General features: G+C 39.4%; 2 protein-coding genes across 2 annotated transcripts; both read right to left on the bottom strand.

Annotated features, from left to right (window-relative positions):
• Positions 1-1,202: 1,202 nt before the first annotated feature.
• On the bottom strand, positions 1,203-2,695 carry LOC124068329 (alveolar macrophage chemotactic factor 2-like). The gene is made up of 4 exons (XM_046406495.1): positions 2,464-2,695; positions 2,136-2,256; positions 1,732-1,809; positions 1,203-1,542 (listed from the first exon to the last, which is right to left on the bottom strand). Exons 1-4 carry the CDS (start codon positions 2,525-2,527, stop codon positions 1,464-1,466), a joined length of 342 nt encoding a protein of 113 aa, XP_046262451.1. The 5' UTR covers positions 2,528-2,695; the 3' UTR covers positions 1,203-1,463.
• A 6,143-nt stretch (positions 2,696-8,838) lies between these two features.
• Positions 8,839-10,660, bottom strand: si:dkeyp-72g9.4. The gene is made up of 2 exons (XM_046406481.1): positions 10,479-10,660; positions 8,839-9,934 (listed from the first exon to the last, which is right to left on the bottom strand). The coding sequence occupies exon 2, from the start codon at positions 9,930-9,932 to the stop codon at positions 9,159-9,161; it is 774 nt and encodes a 257-aa protein (XP_046262437.1). The 5' UTR covers positions 9,933-9,934; positions 10,479-10,660; the 3' UTR covers positions 8,839-9,158.
• Between the last annotated feature and the right edge of the window lie 558 nt (positions 10,661-11,218).

Below are 11,218 nucleotides of genomic sequence, written 5' to 3'. Positions count from 1 at the left end.
CCTCACAACACTTGAGACTTGCTCCATATTTGGGACTCATGAATACAGTATCAAAATGAAAGATGTTGGATCAACCACACCACACTTTATCAGACATCTGAAAACGTTAATGAAAGGTTAATGTTAGCACCTGTGGATTGTTAGCAAATATATCCAGTTCAGCATCAGCTATATAGTGTTCCCTGAATAATTTGAAAAGCTGAGTGAGAGAATGTTTGCTTGCCACACAGAGTTGTGATTTTGCCTTGACTAAATGGTTGGGTAAGCTTATCACCACTGTTCCACTACCGCCATCTGCTGGCTGATGCTGAACCGAGAGAAAGACCATGTTACTTATTAATGCTAGCTATAGGGAAGTTGCAGGTTTATTAATGATCAAATAATGTTACAGGCCTATCAGGTAACAGTTACACTCAGTTTCAGGGGTTAGAGGTTTTAACACGGGTGGAGCTGTGTTTAGTTGGAGACCCAGTGCAATTCTACAATTCGGTTGTACTTTGTTCTTGAAAAGTAGGTTACAGTTATTGTTGTAGGACTAATAATGTTAAAAGCATTTTCCTGTTGCCCCAACTAATGTTAGTTTATATCCAATTTTAGCTCTCTTTATGTTCAGATAAAAATCTAATGGTATAGCCTGCATCATTAGCTTAGAGCCAGCTCCTCTCTCAGATAGCCCTGTGATTTCAGCAAACCAGATGGGTTGCAGCCAGGGCCATTGCTTGCCATTTGGGTGCCCTAAGCACAAATGCTTTGTGGTGCCATATCGTTACTAGTACCTAGCCTATTGTGATGATTTTCACGAGCCTCAATTTTTTGCCGCCCCCGTTGGCATTTGGTGCCCTACGTGCTGTGCGTTTGCGGAGCAATGGCGCTGGATGCAGCAGCCATAGTCATTAGAGACTTGAGACTTGACTCGGACTTGCAAAAGAATTACTTGTGAGCCTGTCAGCAGTAGCAGATAGCCTGTCTGCACCAGCTGTCAGGGGGCACCAGCCCACGGAAGGTCATGATGCATTTATGATGAAACGGTTCCAAATATTTAACCATTTGAAAGTGTGGCATGTAGGGCACTTGACAAGACATTTTAACACATTTTCTTGCACATTTGACCACATTCAATGTGACTTTTGCAGTGTTTTTGTGGAGACACCATCATAGACTGTTTTGTACATATGGAACATGAACAGACAACTATTACTCAGTACTTTTGTGAAGTTTTTATTATTGTTATTATTATAAAAGAAGAAAAACCTAAATGACCAAAATGCATAAAACTCTTGTTTACATACACACACAATCTATATACAAAACAAGTCAAAAGCAGTATTAAATATATAAATGCACATCAGCATAAATAGAAGATAAATCAAGCAAAAGTTTTATGCACATCTAAATACTTGGAGGTGCTTTTGGTAGGGTCAGAGGTCATCTGAGCTTATTGATCCGAGGAGTTAAAGAGAGAGTCACATGCTAGCAGTGTTGGTGCTGCCTGGAGTGGAAATGAACTCAGTTGGTGTGGCTGTAGAGGCTTTCTGTTTGCTCCTAAAGGTGACAATAAAACAAGAAGGACACACATTAGAAACATCACAACAGTGTGGACAAGTCATCATGATCTCACTCATTCCTGTTCCTGGTGTTTCACTGAAAGATACCAGTATATATACATCAGTAGCTCAGTGGTCAGTGTATTCAGAAAGTGAGGCTCAGATTCAGGACCGTAAATATACTCACATGATGTTAGCCAGGAGCTTTTTCACTGCATTCAGCTTGGGGTTCAGGCAGTAACGAAGACCGTTGTTGATGGTGACGCTGTTGAAATAAACAGTTGAGGTGAGTGCAGGTGAAAAAAAGCACCATCTCTTCACTGAATAGCCAATGAACAGCCAGATCAATGATTCAGACAGGCAGAGTAGGTGTGATTTGAGAGATTTGTGATATGCCTTAAATTTTCAGGTTATCATTGCGTTGGCAGGTCATAATTAAAAATTTTTCATGACCTCATGTATCTTTTAAATGCATTAGAATGCCATTCTAGGCTTTATGATACCAGGTTTAGGAACATCAAAGCAAATTAATGCATTCATTTCCATATTCCTGCAATCTTAATTACTTAAAAAGTTTTTAGTGCATCTTACACAATCTCCACTTTGTCACAGAAGATGGTCGCTGGGTAGATCTGGATGTCCTTTACTTCAGACTTTAATGAAATTCCCCTCCTGACACGTTGACAGAGACACTGCTGTCCCGATTCATGGACTGGAGAGAAAGAAAAGGAGGGGAAAAAAAAATCATTCAGTTACATTAAAATCATTTTCAAATTTCTGCTCACAGCTGCCATAATATCATAATGAATAAAAAATGGATTTTCTTTCTTTTACTGTCATTGTGTGTCAAAGAAATTCCTTCATTTTGCCAATTGTAAATGTGCCAGAGTTGTCAATCATGAAGAATAGAAATACTTACGTTGGGCTTTTGAGATGCAGACAATGACAGCCAGGAGCAGAAACACTTTCATGATGCTGGACATTGCTAGTTTCCTCTTTGGTCAAAACACTGGTGCGAAGAAAAATAAATATATCGTTCCTTGTGGTGTAGGTGACAGAAAGCAGTAAGCAATAAGTGCAGCAAGAGAGTTTAGCTACAAAGCAAAGTCTGTTGACAGGAAAGCTGTGATGGACAGAGAATGAGGCTCATCTTAAATAGTATTCTGTTCAGACAACGTCATCGACCGATCAACTGACTTGGTGGTTTCATTCACCACAAGAAAATAACGCCACCCCCCTTACTCCCCCTCGGCTTCCTCCTTCCTGGTTAAATCATACTAATACTGACTTACAATACATTTACAATGCGTTCAGGAATACAAAACACTAATTTCAATGTTATAATTGGCCTTTACTGTGTACACTTCAGATTTGTATTTTTCTACTTAGATTTGTATTTTCTTACTGAACTCATGTAACCTACTGTGTGTCCTTGGATGTACAGACAAGATCCTCTCTAATCTTTTTAGGTCTGTTACAGCAGATACACACCTCAATAACAATATCCACACATGTTTGATATCACATTTCAGGAAACACACGTGAACAGTGGTCGGCCTGTTCAACTCAGAGATAACTGGACAATGATCCTCGGTTGCGAGTAAGTCCAACGTCTGTACGGGGGGCCCGAGAAGATAAATGCAAACTCCAATCAGATATCCAGGCTCTTTCTGACTGAGATCCTGCGAGAGCTCCGTCACTCCGAGCCCAGCGCTGCCATACTCTACCTGTGACCTAAATAAATGGAATGGTTTGGAACTGAAAACCTGCATGCATCTATTTAGGAGAAAACTTGAAAAGTTAGTAATAATAAGCTTTTGGGGGAATGGGGGGAATGTTGGGTTCTCTGTATTCCGATTTAATTAAAGAGTTTGGTCTAGACCTGCTCTAATTGGAAAGTGTCATGAGATAACTTTTGTTGTGAATTGGCACTATATAAATAAACTGAATTGAATTGAATTTTGGATCAACTGTGTTTTTATTTCTCATTTTTACCTATTTGCAATATGAAGTTAACTCAAAGATCATGTCATGTGAGTCCAATGCTGGAACGAGACGTTTGTGTCTTCCTGTTGAGCTGTGTTGGACCTTTTAAATAGAAATTTAAATTCCATTTTACCCCTAAATCCCACACACTCGACCTTTAATTTATGACCTTTGGCAAATTATTGTACCCCCTTTGCCGCAATTTCACAGATGTGGTTAAAAAAAAAGAAGAAAGTTTTCAGTGGAACTGTAATTGGATTAGTTATATGATATCTGTGAACTATTTTTGGCAAGACAAAGCGAAAGCTGTTTGCATTTGCATTTTACGTGGACCATTGGTTAACACCTTTAGCATCTCCTTTACCAAATCAAATGTGTGAGTGTGAGTAGGCAGAACGAATGGTTCATTTCTTTCCTTTCCATTGTGATTGGGTCTTTTTTCAATGGCCATGACTTTTGTAGCGTGAAAATCGGAAAGATTCTGACCTTTATTTCTTCAATATATTCTGGATATATGTGCTATTTTTGTTATTTGCTTATTTCATTTTATTCTATTCTAACTGAAATATTTACATAAACGGTATGTTCTGTGTATGTGTAGTATTAAGAAGCTACAGATGATATTTCATTGGACAGGCCCGTGTTGCAAAATGACAATAAAATGTACCCCAAATTCAGGAGAAAACACGGCCATGTGGATTAGTTTCAGTTTTATATCTCATTTCACTTTTCCTCATCACATGAGATTTTCTTTCCCTTTTCTCTCATATTTGGGCCAGAAAGATGGAATGAAACAAAAAGAGGAAGAAGTGTGAAAAACACTGATACTGTAATGAAAAATGTATTTACCTGTAATTCTGCTAAACCCAAGTTTTTCAGCCTTTTGTAACTTGAAGTCCAATTTTGATTGTTATATTATAAATATGAAAAAAATTCAGTTCTTTCTGCTTTGCTTCACTGCTATTGTGAATCCAGATTTATTGTATTCTAGGTTATAGTTCCTCATAGTATACTTTGAAGCTTTAGTTGTCTACCACATCACATTTCTGTTTCAAAAATTGGTCCTTGTGTCCACGTGCATGCGAGGAACGTAACTAGCTACCAGTGGCGAAATGCATTAGTGTCTTCTTGATTGAAATTGTGCATTTTGGTATGACGTTTTGTTGTCTCACCCCGGACCACTGATCGAAGATTAGCTGTGCTAAATAATTTGTGATAACAAAAGACTCAAAAGGCAAAACAAGATGAAAGCTGTATTGCCATATTACTTTAAAAAGCAGGTTTGTGTCTCAGGAAAGCCACGTATGACCACCCAGAAAAAGCTTGTTTCACCCAAACTGCAACTCAAACTACAAAAATGAGTAAATAAATGACATGCTTTTATTTCTAGTCATGCAGAGAGTTTTGATCTTACGTGTCCAGGTTTTGAGTTATGTATATTCTCCTGGGGGAAGCAAGTCTGTAGTACTGATAACCACAGTATGGTGAACAAGTGGGAACATATATCTTACAGTATCTCTTTATCACATTTCTCACGTGTACCTCAAGGATACCTCAATCCTGACGTACCTTTTACCATCTGTGGACTTCATGTGCTTGCTTGGTGTTCCATTAAATGCATTTCTTAACCTTTGAAATGCAGACAGAGTTTGTGTAATTCCTTATAAATTTCAAAAGCCAAGCTGTGCTAATTTAAGACACAGGGGTCTTGCCTTACAATGAAGAAGTGTGAAAGGGACTTTCATCTATTTCTGCATCTGTGGCAGACAAAACCGCTGTAGTCAGTTGGTCACCAAAAGTGACTTCGGAAAACTTCTCACAAAAAAGAGCTTTAACGCAAAACCACACACACACACACACACACACACAAAATCTGAAAGTAGAATACTCAGATCACAAGCTCTGGTTGACATATTAGGGGATTTAGTAATCACACAGTGGTTTGAACTTTGCATTGAGACAGACAGACTGCACTTAGCAAGTGTGAATATTTAAATTTCCCTGCAGTTGATAATTCACATGTTTTACTTATGTGTGTGTCAGATACTCAAATGCACAAAAACTCACCAGTTTAACTTTAAGTGGCAATACTCTTATGACCAATGTAGTTTATGGAACATAATGTTTTTATTTTTATTATTTTATTATTATTTTTTTTTAATCTGTAGTTTTTAGTGATCCTTTTGGCTGGGTGAGGGGAGAATGTTGGTTTTGGTTTGCAAGGGGATTACCATAGCTGTGTCTAACAATTCATGTTTCCTTTCTGTTAAACTGAGCTCTTTACCATTATAGTGTGACATCGGTAGGAATGAACCGACAGGAACTAAAAACGTCACTGTAGACTCTTCCTCTGCAGACTTGGGGTTATACATCCTGGTTTAGTTGCACTTCTCATTTCAGTGTAAAGAAGACATCTACAAGAAGCAGAAAAGTTATCATGAAATACAGCAAAAAGTGAGTTTAAAAATGTCAGCAGTTTAGTGATCAAAAAAGTAATCAGATCAATGTACAGTAAATGTAAGTAAATGTACCAACAGAACAATGTTATCTGTAGTAAGTCCAGTTTAGTGAAGGTATCAACAGTGAAAGTGTACATTCTGCAGGGACCTGTCAGTGATATGTTATATGACATACATACGTATATAAGAATTAAGAATTAAGAATTTCTCTATTGGCAGTATATATATTTTTACATACACACTGAATTTGTCTTTTGCATTTAACCCATCCTTAGTTGAACACACATGCAACACCCGGGGCAGCAGTGGGCAGCATCAAGCGCCCGGGGAGCATATTGGTGGGTTAAGTGCCTTGCTCAAGGGCACATCAGCCGGCTAATGGAGGGAGGGAGCAATTTTTTCGCATTAATCACTCCACCACACCCAAATTGTTCCTGCCCGTCCGGTGGGGGAATCGAACCGGTGACCCTCCGATCACAAGCCGCTTCTCCAACCTCTAGGCCTGAGGGAGCATTTTACTGATGTAGCTGCTTAAAAATTATTTTAATTGCGATTAGGTAGTTTAAAACTAGTAATTACCGAAGCTTACCAGAAAAAGTCACAACCTTTTGAAGGACTTTATTCACTATTTCAGGCCAAAGGCTCAGTCTGAGGAAGGTGAAGGTGAAGGTCAAAAGGGTATACATCAGTTTCACTTGATATTCTGAGGCCTGTTCCTCTGTGTGGTTCCTAAATGTGGTTGAAATCCCTCCACAACGCAGTCAAAACAATTCCTTAAAATTGATTTCAATAGTATAGCCAAAGACAAAATGATGTTTTACAAATACATGTTAATAAATAGGATGTTGTTTAAGACTCAAAGGCTGAGCAGTTACAAAAATGAAACCTGACTAAGAGAGGGGACTCATCAAATATTAATACAGTTGCTGGACTGGCTGAAATATCTTGAAGAAAGGAAAGTTATTTTTCACACAATTTTACATGATCAAACCAAATGTGCGAAAATGTCTTCATAAATAGTTTATATACTGCTGTGGAAACTCCTATCGTGTTTCTGAGTTTGGTAAAAATAGTTGGCGTCTTTAACTGTGGTGGGCTGAAGTAAGTGTGAAAACAAAGCCAGAGGTGACAGTCAACGTGACTACATCAGAGCCTTCAAGAATTTCCAGCGCATAAGTAACTAGTTTCATCTAATAGTGAAAATGGTTTTCTCCGACTGGAACCGTTTGCGTGATGTATATCCCACTGTCTTTGCTCTGACGCATCCTCCTGTTTATGTCTCAGTCTTCATTCAATGATGAGCTTTTTTATAGCTGATTTAAAGCCTTTGTTATATTTTTTTTATGTCACCCTAAATGCCGTGTTGGAAAGGGCAAGACTGGCTTGTAAACAAATACATGAGGTAGTTGTCATTTGAAAGGATAAAAAGTCCTATAATGTTTACAATTCTCAACTGATTTCTGATTGGAGTTGGAGATAAATCCAGAGTTGTCGGAGAAACACTATTAAATATGGCATTGCTTAAGTTTATTTTTGTTTCCTAATGGATGTATTGAGTGTCAAACTAATATTTCTGTTTGCTTTCTGTGAAAAAAACTTCAAGTCAGCCACATTAACTACTTTATTTGGTAAAATCCAAAATAGGCACTCAAAAGGTCAGTAATAATCCCATATTGCATATGAAAACAGTCTGAGCAATTATATGGCAAATAGGTCAAATATGATGCAAGAAGTGCAAAACCAAATGATTCAAAATAGCTTATCTGCAATCCCACTGATCAGCCGCAGAGAGTTGGGCAGTGGCTTTTTCATTACCCAACATGTCTGAGATGGAAGAACTTGTGTCATCAATCTATACAAGCGAATTTCACTTTTGGAAGAATGATATTTGGTCTTAAATGCTCAGTTCACCCAGGCTACACCCACTGTGCTGGTTTTGAATTATGTAGCTAGTTTCTTATTGTTATTTGTTTTTTTTTTGTATATATATATACAATGTATAGCAATATATACAAAGGCAGTGAAAGGCATTTTATTCATGGTGCTCAGAAAACAGGAAATTTATAAAGAAACGGTAACCACAGCACATCACTTTCCAGGAAGTGCGACCCTGTTTCTCAAAAACTAGTTGGTTGGTTCAATACCTAAAGGAATTTATTTTTTATGATAATTTGAATTAATATACACTTTTACTATGACCTCTAATGTATTAATTTTCCATAAAATGTTTATTTTTCAAGGTTTATACGAGATTTGATGTTATAAAATGTACAACTAGTTGTTTATGTGAAATTATTTTCTAAAGTGGTGAATGGCATAAGCCTGCCCTCTAGTGTTTAATATTTACAACTACATACATGGGCTGCTTTGCACTGTTTGAAGTGTGTTTTCTGGCTAAACCCACCCAGGTGAAAGCAATTTTCATTAATAATATCTGATTTCTTTTCTTTAACCATCCAAATTTTGAATCTTCTGTCCTTGTAAAACTGAAATGTATTCATGTAAATCAATAACTACGCCGGTCAGCTCATTGTCACATATTTTTCCTGCTTTTGATTGTGACATGCGGGTGATGCACTTGCAGATCTACAGCAGTAGATGACCTGGATTCTTGTATGTTAAGGTTCAGAGGCGTTATCTCTGCTCAGCCTGTGTTTCTCGACACTTGTGTTTACCAGAGCAGGATCCCACAACGGTTACCATAGAAACTCCGGCGCCTGGCTCCAGCAGAGCTGAGAGTGGGGTATATATTTTCCAAGGGTTTACACATGCAAGAAAATGCTGATGATGCCACATAGAAGATGAGGCTGTTTGGTTCAGAGTATCAAAAAATGTTTTTAATTTATTTGTACTTAGTTCACAAAACACTGGAGGTAAAAAAAAAAAAGATTTTACAGATTTGTTTGTTTGCATGATTTTTTATGTTCACCAGCATAGATTAGACATAAGTAGTAAATAATGACATTGATATAATATTGTAAATGGACAACCACGGCAATTTTTACTTTGCCTTCATATGTTTTAAAATGTTTATTTAGTCATATCCCTTATGTATATCAGCATTATACACATCTACATATCCTAACGTCAATGTCTCATGCACTGACAGGAGAAGATTAGGATGCTTGTTGTCATTGAGGGATGGCTGTCTGTGTTCATGTCTGTCCATTTATATCTCAGCAATGGCAGGAAGCATGCAGACTCGCATACGTGCCTCCCTCCATGCTGACCTGCAGTCAGAGATCCACTGGGAGATGACTGATTGTCTGAAGGTTGGATTCTCTCTCTTCCGCTCTACTCGTCTGTCTGCTTGGCTGCCTCCCCTGGCCTCCAGCCTGGCCAAACTGTGTTTTTGGGAGATGTTTGGAACAGAAGTGTTAGTGCTGGTGTGCAGCTCGAGAAAGCTGCTCTTGCCATGGTGTGTGAGGTCAGGACTTGAAGCACCGGGGAGACTGTGAGCTCTGGAGCGAGCCTGGCCCTCCCATATGCTCCTCTGTTGGACTGTAAACCTTCCCTCAACAAATGCCTGCCTCACAACCCCTGAGAGGTTGTTCTGGTTTCCATAAAGATACTCCAGGGGGTCAGAGTCGCCAAACACGCCACTCAGTTCTTTCCCCTCTTCCTGTGGCATATCAATGGAATGTGGTTTCTTTGCGGGGTTGAACTCAAAGGTGCTTGATGGAGTCCCGCTGAGCCGTGACAGCCGCAGCCTCTGGTGCACAGTGTCAAGCTGTTGTGTGTGGGAAGCATCCCTGGTGGGGAAGGTGGGGTGGGCCAGGTGGCAGATGGAGAGGAGGTAGTCCTCCGAGGAGACTGCTTGGCTGTGGCCAGCGATGTGGAGCGTGTTGGCCTCACTCAAATCCCTCACCGTCTCCTCTGTGCCCTCTCTGATTGTGGGTAGCAGTAGTCTTCTCTTGGACAGCAGTCTGGATCGTGGTCGCATGGCTGAGAGAAAGACAAAGAAGAAAGAGGTTGAAGTACAAAATCGTATCAAATATCTCCCTGTCATTCTCCTGACGCTCCTCTCCCTCGTTTCAGACACTATGTCCTGTTTACTTCGAAGTGGCAGTGCAAACAACCCAAAATACAAACAATCTCAGCAAGGAGCAGCCAGAGGTACCATAAATAGATACTTATTTTAAATGCTGCCTCAGTCAAGTAGAGCTACGGAATCTGTCAGCTTATATTTTCTTATGTAACCCCATATTGTTATAACAATATGGGTTTGTGTAGCCCACAATATATTTTTGTCTCGACCTCCATGTCAAAAATAGTACAAGGCAAACCAAAATGCTACCCTCAATCCCAGCTTTTTCCAAGGTAGAACCCTTACTAAATTTAGACTACACCTCAATATGCAGGGGCTAAAAATGGTTCCACGGCAGCAGCCGTGAGCTGAAGCACAGAATAGGCTATGTGTGTGTTTTAACCGTATGCATTTTCAGTAATGATGAAAGGATTGCTCTGATCAATTTGCTTTCCCACTCACCTTTGTCTTTCTTGAATCCAGCTGGTCTTTTCTCCTGTTCTCTGCCAGTCTGCAGCCTTACTTAGAGCTAGATGTGGTTTGAATTTGTGATGCTGTGTCTCCAGCTGGTGATGCTGCTTCTCCTTGAGCTACACTCTGTGGCTCCAACTGCATCTGACCAGAGGTGGGGATAGAATGCAGATTTATCTTCTCCTCACATCCCTCCCTCCCTCCCGAGCTTACTTTTCGTTTGCCCTCCTTCTAAAAATAGACACACCATCCATTTCCTCAGCCCCAGCACAGTCATTGGCTGACTGTATTGACAGAGAGAGAAAAACAGGCAGAGAGAGAGAGAGAGAGAGAGAGAGAGAGAGAGAGAGAGAGAGAGAGAAATGGATAGAGGTAGTGAGGTGGTGAGAGAAAAAGAAGAGACAGAGAGAAAACAAACAAAAAAAAAACTGAGGCATTAAAGGTGATCAAGGTTTATTTTTGCGTCGTTTTCTCAAGACATGCTATTTCTGAAAATGACTATAAATGGCTGCAATGTGAAGACGGTCACCCTCTGTAATTTTGGGACACATCACAATGATGCTTTGTGGCAACAAATCCACATGCTATGGAGCTCTTGCAGCTTTAGTAGTTGTGTGAAGCATGTAATGTGCATCAAATCTGATGTGCATGTGAGAGCTATGCTTAGTTTCGTAGGTGTGTATGCATTTGTGTGTATGCACGGCACATAGCTGAGTTCACAGTATCTCTGA

Source organism: Scatophagus argus, chromosome 12 (assembly GCF_020382885.2).
Source record: "Scatophagus argus isolate fScaArg1 chromosome 12, fScaArg1.pri, whole genome shotgun sequence".
NCBI classification, from domain to species: domain Eukaryota; kingdom Metazoa; phylum Chordata; class Actinopteri; family Scatophagidae; genus Scatophagus; species Scatophagus argus.
This window is presented reverse-complemented; position numbering and strand designations above follow the sequence as displayed.

What these genes read in the sequence shown, in the direction of transcription:
- LOC124068329 (XM_046406495.1), bottom strand. Translation starts at nt 2,527, where the DNA reads ATGTCCAGCATCATGAAAGTGTTTCTGCTCCTGGCTGTCATTGTCTGC. An exon ending in CTGCATCTCAAAAGCCCAAC is followed by an intron (nt 2,257 to 2,463) that starts GTAAGTATTTCT and finishes CTTTCTCTCCAG; the next exon opens with TCCATGAATCGGGACAGCAG. An exon ending in AAGCTCCTGGCTAACATCAT is followed by an intron (nt 1,543 to 1,731) that starts GTGAGTATATTT and finishes TGTCACCTTTAG; the next exon opens with GAGCAAACAGAAAGCCTCTA.
- si:dkeyp-72g9.4 (XM_046406481.1), bottom strand. Translation starts at nt 9,932, where the DNA reads ATGCGACCACGATCCAGACTGCTGTCCAAGAGAAGACTACTGCTACCC.